This window comes from Diabrotica undecimpunctata, chromosome 6 (assembly GCF_040954645.1).
Source record: "Diabrotica undecimpunctata isolate CICGRU chromosome 6, icDiaUnde3, whole genome shotgun sequence".
In the NCBI taxonomy this organism is placed as follows: Eukaryota; Metazoa; Arthropoda; class Insecta; order Coleoptera; family Chrysomelidae; genus Diabrotica; species Diabrotica undecimpunctata.
Genome location: NC_092808.1, coordinates 111,747,286 through 111,761,476, shown reverse-complemented (window position 1 = coordinate 111,761,476; position 14,191 = coordinate 111,747,286). Strand labels below are relative to the sequence as shown.

The following is a 14,191-nucleotide window of genomic DNA, read 5'->3' as shown; positions in this document are numbered from 1 at the left end:
GGCATATTTAAAATATTTTTATGACAATAAATACAAAATTAAATTTTCACTGTAAAATGTCTGATAATACTAACCTGGAATGACAATTATTTTATCAGTTGACGTTGTGAAAGTACTGTCAAGATCGAGACCTTCTGCGTCAAATTATATTTATGCGCATCATCGATTGGATATCTTTTTAGCGTATTCTAAACTCCAACCAATTATACACCCGTAAGTAGAATTAGCTTTACGATAAATAATTTTCTAAGTTCTATGTAAAATAATCACAGACTCACGTTTTTTTCTGTCACTTCTAGCTTAATGTGTTAGAGAGAATTCGATCAACTATGACCCACTGAAAGAAGGGTTTGGGACGAACTATAATGGTTTCACAGATTCACTCTCCATAGTCACTCTCAGCAAATTTCCAACGCCGACCGTGCGTATAGAAGTATAACTTCAAAAATTTATAATTTGCCTTTGATAGATTAGCAAATAAACTTGGCAATACTGTCAAAACTTTGAAAACACTAGTTGCCAGAGATTCAGCAGATTTCAATTTTATGACTATTTTCTTAGAAGTTTGGGATGAAATGGTACCTGAATAAAAAATTAAAGTTAATTTAAATTATAATAAACTAAATTTAAATTAATTAAACTTCTTTTAAAAACTTAAAAAGAATGTTTAGTTTAGTAACATTAATTAATATTATATCGCATGCTCTTTCGTGATTTATTTGTGATATGACAACACTGCCAAATACAAATCTGTCTCTCATTTGTAGCTAACTTCATCGGCACTTTCTCTATACTTTTGCCATAATAAAATTCAAAGTAGGACTTTGGTAGGACTAATTAATTATCTTTGGTATAATATTCTGATTGTTGCTCTGTTTGTGTTCATTTTCATTGCCTTATCCCGTAATGTAAACTGTAAACTAATCATTTTCATTACCCGAATTTTTATAGTGATTTCGCCTTTTGGATGTAAAATTATTATTGGGATACATAAAATCAAATGTAATCAAATGGAAGTAAAACAAGAAATTAGCGAGGAAACGTGTAAAGTAGAAATCGAGTATAACGAATCGGAAGAAGCTCTTTTGGATGGCTTTAAATGTGAAATTCAGAAAGAATCCAATAGGCAAAGTACACTTGACAAATATGATTCTTTAGACTTACAGAAATTTCCCATAAATGATGAAATAGAACAACATGGAAATAAAATTAACCAATTTGAAGAATACCAAAAAACTGAAAAAGGTTAGTAACAATATATTTCCGCCCATATTAATGTTTAGAAGTATAAATTGGAATAACTAATTTTGATCTTAAATAAAATTTAAAGCCCTATGAGACACACTAACAAATTAAGTTAAATGATATTTTATTAACAAAATAAATAGGAACCACAGAAAAAGACAAATGAGACTTATAGTATTTGTGCCAAACTTAGACTACAGTAGTTATAGCATTGTCCCACTTTCAACATATCTTTAACCCTTTATGTTACCAACAAAATAAATTTACACTATTGGCTTACCCGGGTACACATATACCAATTTTTATGAAAAATTCCGATTTAACTTAAAATTATCTTTGCATTTGATGTATACCGATTTATTTATGCTTAATGAAGATATTCTGAGCTCAATAAAATTATGGAATTACATAGAATGGCCTTCATAAATCTTAGGTCGTACAATATCAAAGGTCTGCTGCCTGTTTGGTAAATTTGTTTCTTTTTAATTAGATACAGTAGAAAGAAGGGATTCTATTTTTTTATACCTGTGAGATCTTTGAAACAAACATACATGAGTGGTACGATGACATTTCCAATCGATTTTATGGTTTATGCAATTTGATGACTAGGATACACATCATTCACAAACAACTAATGTTAAAGCTGTACCGTGATATTTACCAAGCATTTATAGTTGATTGGTATTTTAGGTTATCTACAAGACGAACCCAAAATGGAAATTATGGAGACCCTAATTGATGATTCATCTTACAAAGGAAATTATACAAGTCATCACTCTGAAGAAAAAAAATTAAATAGAAATATGAATGTTGCAACTGGACAAAGACGTTACAAATGCGAAATTTGTTTTAAACAGTTTTCTTATAAAAGTTATTTAAAAAGACATTTTAGAGTGCACACTGGAGAAAAATCTTACCAGTGTGAAATTTGTTTTAATCAATTTAGTCAAGTAGGTCACTTGAAAATGCATTTGAGAGTGCACACTGGAGAAAAATCTTACAAATGTGAAATTTGTTTAAAGCAGTTTTCTGCGGCAGATTATTTGAAAACACATTTGAGAGTGCACACTGGAGAAAAATGTTATAAATGTGAAATTTGTTTTAAGCAATTTAGTCAAGCAAGTAATTTGAAAAAACATTTAAGAGTGCACACTGGAGAAAAATGTTATAAGTGTGAAATCTGTTTTAAGCAGTTTTCTCAGTCATGTTATTTGAAAATACATTTGAGAGTGCACACTGGAGAAAAATGTTACAAGTGTGAAATTTGTTTAAAGCAGTTTAGTCAGGCAAGTAATTTGAAAAAACATTTGAGAGTGCACACTGGAGAAAAATGTTATAAGTGTGAAATTTGTTTTAAGCAGTTTTCTCAGTTATGTTATTTGAAAATACATTTAAGAGTGCACACTGGAGAAAAATGTTACAAGTGTGAAATTTGTTTAAAACAGTTTTCTCAGGCAGGTTCTTTGAAAACACATTTGAAAGTGCATGCTGGAGAAAAATGTTATAAGTGTGAAATTTGTTTTAAGCAGTTTTCTCAGGTACGTTATTGGAAAACACATTTGAGAGTGCACACTGGAGAAAAATCTTACAAGTGTGAAATTTGTTTTAAGCAATTTTCTCAGGCAGGTTCTTTGAAAACACATTTGAGAGTGCACACTGGAGAAAAATGTTATAAGTGTGAAATTTGTTTTAAGCAATTTAGTCAAGCAAGTAATCTAAAAACACATTTGAGAGTACATGCTGAGGAGAAATCTTATAAGTGTGAAATTTGTTTTAAGAAATTTTCTCAGGCAGGTTCTTTGAAAACACATTTGAGAGTGCACACTGGAGAAAAATCTTACAAGTGTGAAATTTGTTTTAAGCAGTTTTCTCAGGCAGGTTCTTTGAAAACGCATTTGAGAGTGCACACTGGAGAAAAATCTTACAAGTGTGAAATTTGTTTTAAGCAGTTTTCTCAGGCAGGTTCTTTGAAAACACATTTGAGAGTACACACTGGAGAAAAATCTTACAAGTGTGAAATTTGTTTTAAGCAATTTCGTCAAGCAAGTAATTTGAAAACACATTTGAGGAGGCACTCAGGAGACAAAGTTTGAGCTCAGCATTTGAAAGTACATATTGAGAAACCCCTTAAGCCAAACTTGTAGCTCACTAGGTGGCCCCTGGGTCTCCTATCGCAAAAAATGTGTTTTTTAGAAAGAAAAAAATGTTTCCTGATCTATCTTTTACTCCAAAGAATTGAAAAAAATTCACGAATATATATTTTAATGACTAAAAACCCTCTGATGTTTTTAGACTTTTTGGTTCAAAATTTAGCTTAGAAAAAATATTTTATTTCAAAAATTTTTTAGGTTATTTAGGTAATTTTTGTCAAAATTCTAAATAATTATTCTTCATGTATTTGTTTCTGTTATTTATATTTTTTGATATTTTTCCCATGTTTTAAACATATAACCTCTTTTAAATGTGACAAATAACGATTTTTGTTTCTCTCCCCCCTTTATTCGAGTGGTGATTATTATTTAAATATTTTCATGCCCCAAAATACTTTTTTTCAGTTTTTTGGATTAAAATTGAGCTGGGAAAAATATTGGAATGTTTCCAAAAATTTTTAAGTTATGTATGTACTTTTTGGCAAACTGCATGTGAAAGAAGAACGACTTTTCATCTATTTTTTCAGTTTTTTCTAATAACCCCAGTTAATATAATGGGTTATATTGGCCATTTCAACACAACATACTCTGAATTCGAAAAAATGGCATTTTTCGGTGATTTTTTTTATATATTTTAAGCACATAACCTTATTTAAATGTGTCGTGGTTATCATTTGTGGATTAAATTAATAAAATAATTATATTTAATTTCATATTTGACCGTTTTTTAATTTCTATTAATAATAATATATTATAAAATTACAAAATGGTAAAAAATATTCAAAATCATTAAACATGAGGAAAATACCAAAAAATGGTTTTTTTTTCTAATTTTTAAGAATGTAACGAATAGAAAACGGTATATCTAACCACGTTATTTAAAAGAACCGAAAAAAAAAAACACTCAAAATAATTATTACTCTCATGACCTAAAAATCTTTGAAAAATTCAAATATTTTTCCTGAGCTCAATTTTGATCCAAAAAATCAGAGTTTTTTTGGGCATAAAAATATATAAATGATAATTACCACTGAAGTAAATGTGAGAGAGAAACAAACATTGTTATTTGTCACATTTAAATGAGGTTATGTAGAGGGTTTGTCACATTTTAAGCATAAGCGTCTTATTCTTTGATAATACGTTACTTATTGATATAAAGTTGAGTTTATGTGTGAAAACCATGAGGTTTTCAAATTTTTTTCCAGAGTAAAATTAAAAATAGAAGTTTGCCAAAAATTACCTACATAACCTAAATTTTTTTGAAGAATTCAAATATTTTTCCTGAGTTCAATTTTGATCAAAAAAATATGAAAAAAAAACAGAGTTTTTGGGCATTTAAATATATATTCGTGAATTTTTTCAGATTTTTTGAAGCAATGGATCATTCAGGAATTTTTTTTTTCAAAAAAACACAATTTTTGCGATAGGGACCACCTAGGGAGATAAAAATGTTTCTAAAGAGGTTTCTAGATATGTACTTTCAAGTGCTCAGACCCAAATAAATATCCAGCCGAGTGTAGATTTTACCTTCTTATTGCCCTTGAGAGTTCACACTGGAGAAAAATCTTATAAGCATGAAATTAAGAAATTTTCGTAGGAAATTATTTGAAAACACATTTGAGAGTGAACACTGCAGAAAAATGTTACAAGTGTGAAATTTGTTTTAAGCTGTTTTCTCGCAAAAAATATTTTGAAAATACATCTGAACGTGCACAGTTAAGAAAAACAAATGTGCCGTTTGTTTTAATCCACAAATGTGCCGTTTGTTTTAATTAGCTTAGCAAGTATTTAATATCGGAGATTAGACACTGAAAAAATTTCTTTTAAATAATTTGACTTAGCCTATGATTCGAAACCTAAAGAAGAAAACATTTGCATGTTGGAGTAGTATTATATAAATCAAAATTAACTTTTCTGGGTGTTTGTGGCAGATGGATTTCAGAACTTTCACTCTAAGAAGCGGAGTCATGTCGGAGGCTATTTTGTAATCATTGTATAATGTCAAATAATGATAGATGCATGTGGAACCGCAAAGTGGGCGACGCCTGGTGCTAGATTTCAAAAACATTCACTTCGGGAAAACCTTGAAATTGTCATTAATTTGTATACATATTAGCGATCGGTTTATATTGTAATTAACAATGACCGACTTCAAAAAACTATTGTAGTGTTCATCCTATTATAATTCACAAAAAAATCCATACATAAGTTTCTGCTGGACGAGAATATGAGAAAAGTGTGGCAATGCATTTTGCGTATTGGCAAACCTATAACCAAGTACATGACAGTGTGCAGTTTACGCTTTACTGAGAACGATTACTTTCCAAGTAAGTGTTGATTAAAATATTATTTATATTTTAATATATTTTTATTTAATTTACTTTATAGTAACATCTGAAACTAAATTGAGAAGACTAAGGAAAAATGCTGTTCCATCAGCTAAATTGCCCCAAAGGTCTCAAGTTATTAGTAGAAAACGTAAGGCGTAATTTACAAAATATAACGTGGCCAGCTTCAAAAACTGCCTCACCCTCAACTAAAGATCTCTGCCGACCTTGCAACCACAAAAATAATTGAGATAATATAAATTTTACTTTCCGTGTTTCAGACATACTGTAAAAAACAAACATTTAATTTTATTTTTATTCAGGTTTGGGAGTTAATTATCGTATGTATAAAATCGAATTACAAACAAATAAACTTTGAAGAACGTACTCCAACTTTTACTTTGGCAAAACACACGTGTAAATGATTTATATTAAACGTTTTATAACAGAGATCAAATGACAAAATGATGTTTTCCCGAAGTGATCGTCCATCTTTGAAATCTTGAGCGCCCCTTGTCGGAATTGGCTATCGCGAATAAACTATATACTCAACATATTTTCCTTTTATTGTTATGATTGTCTCTTTGTGAATTAAAACACTTCTCCTTTGTTCCTTAGTTTTATTTAATACTACCTAAATACTACTGAGAAATTACATATTGGAAAAACATGGAAATCCAAGGTCGCGTGATCACTCAATGAAAGCATCGACAGGCGGTTAAAACTAGACCTGAGAAACTGTTTACACCGTCATTATTTGTGTCATGATACTATAACTTAAATGTTTTATGTATCATGATTTGTGTTTCACTTCCGCTGGCTGGTGAATTTTGTTGGCAGTGCTAAAAATTGTTTGTAGAGTTCACGCGTACGTATATTAATTATTGTGTGAGTTAGGTTTATTTACAATTTTATTAATTGTGTGTTACGTTTATCAAATATGGATATAAACACTCTTTCACCTCCAAGAAAAAGATCAAAAGATCAAAAAATATTTTAGCAATGAGGTGGAAAGATACACGTGATTTTTATACGCTGACAACAATTGACGATGACAAACTTACATCAACAAATAATAATCGCCGAGAACCGTGATAAAACCTGATTCTGTCATGAATTATACGCAAAATATACGAATGGTAGATAAAGCAGACGTACAAATATCTGATGTTGAATGAATCAGAAGACCCATCAAGTAAAACAAAAAATTATTTTTTCACATGTTGGAGTTCTTACAACAGAACAACCTGGAAGACAATGCAGTGAAATGTCTGATTGCCATGTATGAGCAAATACACAACTTAGAAACAAAAGCTCACAGCTGTAGTAACTGGATATCAAGAATGCAAAGTGCCCATCTGTATACGGGATTGTTACAAAAGTTATCATTCCAGGAAAAATATTAAAATAGGTAATATTATTTATTATTAAAATTATTGTAATATTCCTGATATTATTTTATTTATATTACATATGTATATATGTATATATATATATATATATATATATATATATATATATATATATATATGTTATATATATATATTATATATATATATATATATATATATATATATATATATATATTATATGTATATAATATATGTATATATTATGTATTAATTATAATTATTGTAAAATTCTTGACATTTACTTTTACAATTATTAATTTCTTTACTAAAATTTAAATTTTACTATAATATTCATCTAAACGAAAACGCGTTTTTCAATCATTTAAATCATATACGTCTTTGTCAATCGATTCTTGTGAATAAAGACATTCTATTCTATTCAAACGAATCGCATTCCATTAAATTTATAAAGCGAATTTATCTCTTAATTTTATTTAAAGTTTACTTTTGACATATTTATATAAACTTTTTTATTTGTCCACCCTATAAAAATTGAAATAAAGAATTTTAATCTACACGGAAAAACCAATAAAATGTTTAAATTTAATGTAAATCAATAACCTGTAATAAACGGTATAAATATATTATAGCGAGAGTGTTAGTTCGTTTTTCTTGAGCGGTGTAAACGTGGGAAAAGTGATATTATAGAGAGAGGAATATTTAAGAGTGCGTGCCATTCACGTGATCATTCCATCTTTTCAGCGGCTCAACTATAACAGTGTCGGAATAGTTTCCTGGGTGGGGGGTTTAACCCCACTGGGTGCGCCACTGCCCTAACCTAACAGCACACTCCCTTAGGTGTAATCATCGAGTTAGAATCTATGGAGAGGGCATCACGTGCCTAAAAACGACCTCGCTTCGGCCATATTGTTTTGACACTTTTGACAGATCGTATATGTTTGTTTACGTTTGTCGTTTTTCGAATATTTTTAGTTTTATAATACTTTTATAGAAACTGTAATAATATATTGTGATAGTGCATAATAATGGTTTCTTGTTCTCAACGTAGTTGCAGTGGCAGAAGCAATGTTAATAAAAAATCTTCAGGAATAACGTTCTACAGGTTAGTATACAAATATGTAAACAAAGTAATGGCCCGTACTTCAGAGATTAAATTAATAGTATTTGACTGTATTAATTTATCTTTATGTATAATATATCGTGTTTTTAGTGTTTACCGCGGGATAAATACATCATAGTTTATTAAAAATGTATTGCACTTTGTAGATTATGATTAAATCTTCTGAATAACTAGTCATATTTTTATAGTAGTTTTAATATTATTGAGTCCGGCCATGATCCCACCGCCATATTGATATCACAGTTAGCCACGCCTACCTACGCCGTTTTTAATACACACGTTAATATGCTCATACCTTCTCCATAGATTCTAACTCGATGGGTGTAATTTATCTATGTGCACTACGATATTTACGCTTAATATTGAATGTGTTAAGGTACACATTAAAAGACAATAGGACTGACTATTACACATATAGAAGACAGAACTACAGGTTTCTAAAACATATTTATTCATTTACTACTTCTATTATCTTAAATTTTATTATGCTTTAAGTTGATTATTCAATTCATTTTCCCTGATACTGATATTTTAGTTGGTTTGTATTTTAGGTTATTTACAAGAAGAACACAAAATGGAAATTATGGAGACCGCAGTTGAAGATTCATCTTCCAAAGGAAATTATATATGTCAATACCCTAAAGGAAAAACATTACATAAAAATGTAAAAGTTGCCACTGGACAAAGACCTTACAAATGCGAAATTTGTTTTAAGCAGTTCTCAGGCAGGTTATCTGAAAACACATTTGAGAGTGCACACTGGAGAAAAACCTTACAAGTGTGAAATTTGTTTTAACACGTTCAGCTCTGTCCCTTTTTTTAAGGAAAAACAGTGGGCCACTGAGATGTATTCGTGTAAACTAATTTATTTTTAAGGTACACTTTAAAAAGTCATTTATAATAAATATGGGTACAAAAAAATTAATTTGGTCACAAAAAACTCACCGCGTGAGTCGCGTTGATGACCACGGGGCAGAAAATGTGACAGTTGAACTTAAAAGAAGAAATAATAATCTGATTGAGAAAAAATGTAATTGTGATCCTAGATAACTAACATACGTAATTGTTAAATGGCAACAACATCAAGAAAATAAACAATTATCTAATTTTCCATTTCTTCATGAAAACGTCTAAAACAATTTTCTAAGCACAATCCCGGATGTTCAGGGCACCGCAAAATAAAACAATGAGTCATTTCTTTCTTCTTTAGTTTGCTAGCAATATTTACACCGTCGTCGTTTTGTAATACCATTGGTTGATTTAGGGGAATGAGGTGGTAAATGAAATGCCTTGGTCTAATTTTTCTTGACTTGAGAGATTTTTGGGTTTGGTCCCAAAAGACTATGAATCACCGAAAATCGAAAGTCACAATGACATTTTTGTATTAGAATTATTATAGAAATAGTATGAGTTGATTAGCATAATTTGAAAAATATGTATGCCTATTTTTTTGTACCACCTCATAGTTTTGTGTTCGCAACTATAATAATTTAACATCTGGTCGCCTAAGTCAATGCCACCTTTGTTTTTGTTATATTCAGCGACTAAACGGAGCTTTTCTTTATCAATTCCTTTCTTAGATATTGTTGGAATCATTTCATGACCAAATTCGGAGGAGATCATTAAAATATCTCGCTGATCTTTCCATTTACACACCCATATTTATTATTGTAAGCACACACCAGTTCATTTTGTTTTAATTTTCGAGAAACAACTTCGTGTGGATTTTCCGCTCTTCCTGTTCTCAATGTTCATGTAATATAAGTTTTAATCAGAAGTAGTTCTTTACACAATGGAACACTATTATAAAAATTATCCATATATAAGGAGTAACCAACATTTAGTTTCGAATTCATCAAATTTAGCACTACTTTTTCGGTCTTCCAACTACGGGGTCACTATCTCCACTATAAACTAATATGCGTCAAATCATCCCGGAACATTCACCCAAAATATACAGTTTGACACCATATTTGTATCGTTTGCCCATTTTATTATTAAAACAATCTTACAATGGAGATATCTTGGCAAGTCTGGACTGGTTATTGTCACTATTAGAATTAAACAAACAATGAATTATTACGAGAATTAATAGTAATTAAATTAACACCAACTATATTTCCTTCGATAGCCCTGGCAGGATGAACACTCATAGGTGCAAATAATTATCAAAATTTAAATAGTTGCAATTAACAATCAAAAACAATTTATAGGTTCAGGTAAAACTAGGCGAACTTACCGCTAATTACCATGATTTACACTACTTTACGAAACAACGAATTCAATATGAGTGCATTGGTTCACTGTCGGGTTGCATAAGTCCCTCTTAACGACTTACGCTCTTGTGAGTTTAGCGAGATGCATTCCCCGAGCGGTACTATAGGGATCGTAGGAATACAGGGAGGACAAATGTATTGATTAGTTCACACAGCCATATTTGAATTTAAACATTCTCCCCCCTTTAAAGGCCATAAGGTCTTTAAAAACAAAACGAATTCCAAATACTATCATTACTTATTAATACAAACAATTCCTATATAAATCTTAAACAAACATTCAAAACTTAAACTAAAATTAAAATTAAAATAGTGGTTTCGTCGCGGTTATATTGATAAAAGCCGAACAAAACAAAATTAGTAAAAAATGTTGACCATCTAATCTTCATCTATCGGCAAGGGACAGATTCGGACAAGAGGCCGTTTTAAGGTTCCGGTGATCGTGCTCACGGTAGCCACTCGAGCTACACCGTCTCTATCCTAATGCAATTCAACAAGACGCGCGAGAGGCCAATTACACGGAGCCAAATTATCCTCCTTTAAAACAACTAAGGCACCGATTTTAGGTACAAAGGCAGAATCTAACCATTTGGACTTTTGTTGCAAGTTGTGCAGATATTCCTTTCGCCATCGAGCCCAAAAATCTCTATGGATGCGTTGTAACAACTGCCATCTGGACAAACGATTGAAGGATACCTCCGAAAAACCAGGCACAGACAAAGAGGTCAAGGGTTCAAGAGTCAGGAAATGTCCTGGGGTCAAAGCATTGAGATCTTCAACATCGTTAGTTAATGGGGTGAGAGGACGTGACTTTAAGACGGATTCAATTAAAGTTAAAACGGTATAAAATTCTTCGTAAGTCAAAATTTGTGCCCCGACTATACGAACAATATGTTCCTTTACAGAACGAATTCCGTGTTCATAAATACCGCCAAAATGTGGAGCAGCAGTGTGAAATAGACTATTTTCTCTCAAACAACAAAGGAATATTTGAAGACGTTACAACAATAAACAACGTAACAACGGGTAGTGACCATCGTATAGTTAGAGCAAAAAGAAATATTAACATGAAAGAAGAGAGAAAAAAGATTTTAGAAAAACAATGAGGATAGATGCCTTTAAACTAAGAACAAATGAAGAGCAATTCCGAGAGGTCTTAGCGGATAAGTTCGAATCTGATCCTTCACATAATCAAGATCAAATTGACGAGATTAATAAACACCTCGCAGCAGGACTACAGGTCGCAAAGAAAACAAGGACTAAAGAAAAAAAAAAAAAAAGAATAAACTAAATATAAATAATAAAAGAAAAATACGGCACAATAGCACACATTAGATAATAAGTTCAATATCAATGCAACAAACAAAAAAATAAATAAAGAATCTCGGTAAGGGAGTGCTGCTGAATTGACATAAGAATAAAGCGCGATATTAAAGTATGTTGGTGTTACCCGTATTATTACCGAAAATCATATGATTTTATCATGCGGAATAGGTACCGTCCTATTCTCCTGTGACAAGCTATGGTTATGAGAATTACGACGATTTACAAATATGTTGAAAATGCAGTTTTGATTCCTCCCAACACAATAAAGTAATTTTTCAAAATTTCAAAAAAATCAAAATTTGTCTTATGGTAAATCTATTTTTATTCATAGTACCTATCCATAGTATCATATCTCGTATGTCGTTATACGTTCATTAATATTGAAGATACTGCGTAGTGCTCTTTTAGTAGTCGCCTTGTTTATTTTTTGTATCTGAATATATTCGTTATATCCTCCCCTTTCATTTGCCATGTCGCATGTTAGGATTCAATCAGTTGTTTATTTTGTACTGAACCTGAAACCTTCTTTAAGTCAAAAAATCAAAATTTGTCTTATGGTAAATCTATTTTTATTCATAGTACCCTATTATATCTCGTATGTCGTTATACGTTCATTAATATTGAAGATACTACGTAGCGCCCTTTTAGTAGTCGCCTTGTTTATTTTTTCTATCTGAATATATTCGTTATATCCTCCTCTTTCATTTGCCATGTCTCATGTTAAGATTCAATCAGTTGTTTATTTTGTACTGAACCTGAAGCTTTCTTTAAGTCAAAAAATCAAAATTTGTCTTATGGTAAATCTATTTTTATTCATAGTACCCTATCATATCTCATTGAAGATACTGTGTAGTGCCCTTTCATTTAACGTATCACACGCTCCAATGCCGAAATGTGTATTTTTTCTATCTGAACGGCGTTTTTACAGCTTTTACTTAATTACATTTAATTTTGGTAGATGTTCATAGTTCAGATTTCTTTCCTAGGTGGCGTAGTTACCTTACTGAATAAACAGTGTAACTTGTCATCCTAGCCTTTTATATAGATAGATTCTCCCAATTTTAAATGTACGTAAATAAAAATATGAGTTTGACTAACTACGTTATGAACGTAATGATCCTACAGTGGGATCTTTAGGCAATATGACTTTGTTTCATTTCATTATTTTGTTATTAATAAATTATGATTGTGAAAATATATATATTCTATTCTAACTTGCATTCATAGTTCGCTACTTGTGTTTTTATAATCCTATTTTTATTATAACTGGTATTGTAAAATTCAAATCCTCAAAATATAATTTATAATTCGAATGTATATTATTTTTTCATCTATATAGAAATTAGTTTCCTCATTAGCTCTTCGTTTTATGAGATTTCTCACCAGTAACAGTGAATACAGTGTGATTTTCTAATAAATACAAAAAATTTAATATTCGATTAATCAAAACTGATGGATTCAACATAATACATTTTGAAGGACAAACAGTAATAATTATTTTGGGAAACTATTGATAATTGTGAAAACGCTAAATTTAGGAAAGTATTCAATATTCCGAAAATCTAATTAAATTTTAGGTTGCCACAAGTCACACTTTTCCTATTTATTTTCGAGCAGTGTATTAAAAATTCAGGTCAGGCCATGGAGGGGGGTGCCAACTTTGAAAAAATGGCGTGCACCCTATTCTTCATACTATGGCATGCTGGACGAGCCATACAGTCTGTAGTCAACACCCCGAGGTATGAGCGGGAATACAAAGTGAATAAATACTCATACGCTTATGAAACGCACCTGGCGGATCATAAGGGCCTTCACATTTTACTCTTTTTCAACTTGTCTTGAGTGAAATGTCTTTAATCTTTCCTATCAGCCTCTCTTGGCTAACTCTTGTTTCTTCCGACTCCGAATGGCGATTAGGTTTCCGAAGGCAGACTGGTCACTATATTTCCTTCTACTACAACTCTAAAACTCGCCAACACGCTTGGCCAGCGCGGCGTTTCAAGGCCAAATTTCCCCTCATGATGGATACATCAAGTGTACGGCCCTCAGTCCCCGGCGGTTCCAATTTCCCTGACCAAGGTGGCGGTCAGAACAGTGTTGGAGCAGAGGGTGCTAAGAATCACCGGAAGAGATCAGGCCACCAAAACAAACGACCAATGCATATATGTGCCTACAATGTACAAACTTTATCAACAGAAGCATCAATGATAGAACTGGAGAATAAACTACAACACATAAAATGGGATATAATCGGTATAAGTGAAGTTAGGCGTCGAAAAGAAGATCAAATAATACTTAAGTCTGGAAATATGTTCCATTTCAGAGGAAACGAAGATTCATCCATTGAAGGAGTGGGTTTTTTAATCCATAAAAA

General features: G+C 31.3%; 2 protein-coding genes across 5 annotated transcripts in view; both read left to right on the top strand.

Moving 5' to 3' along the window:
• Positions 1-14,191, top strand: part of LOC140442784 (uncharacterized) — a 39,871-nt gene that overhangs the window by 11,480 nt on the left and 14,200 nt on the right. The gene's annotated exons all lie outside the window — the stretch shown is intronic.
• LOC140443731 (uncharacterized) lies at positions 768-13,113 on the top strand. Of its 4 annotated transcripts, XM_072535124.1 has the most exons (3): positions 768-827; positions 952-1,245; positions 1,936-4,750. In XM_072535124.1, the coding sequence occupies exons 2-3, from the start codon at positions 1,011-1,013 to the stop codon at positions 3,336-3,338; spliced, it is 1,638 nt and encodes a 545-aa protein (XP_072391225.1). In that variant the 5' UTR covers positions 768-827; positions 952-1,010; the 3' UTR covers positions 3,339-4,750. The 4 variants fall into 4 exon arrangements, 3 of the variants coding, with proteins under 3 accessions (XP_072391225.1, XP_072391226.1, XP_072391224.1); XR_011951256.1 differs by lacking the exon at positions 1,936-4,750 and adding an exon at positions 4,759-6,331 and having other exon boundaries at positions 779-1,245; XM_072535125.1 differs by lacking the exon at positions 1,936-4,750 and adding an exon at positions 8,767-13,113 and having other exon boundaries at positions 779-1,245.

Bases quoted from the DNA above. Each gene is read 5' to 3' on its own strand.
- LOC140443731 (XM_072535124.1), top strand. From the start codon at position 1,011: ATGGAAGTAAAACAAGAAATTAGCGAGGAAACGTGTAAAGTAGAAATC. The intron at 1,246-1,935 runs GTTAGTAACAAT...TTGGTATTTTAG, and splicing joins ATACCAAAAAACTGAAAAAG to GTTATCTACAAGACGAACCC.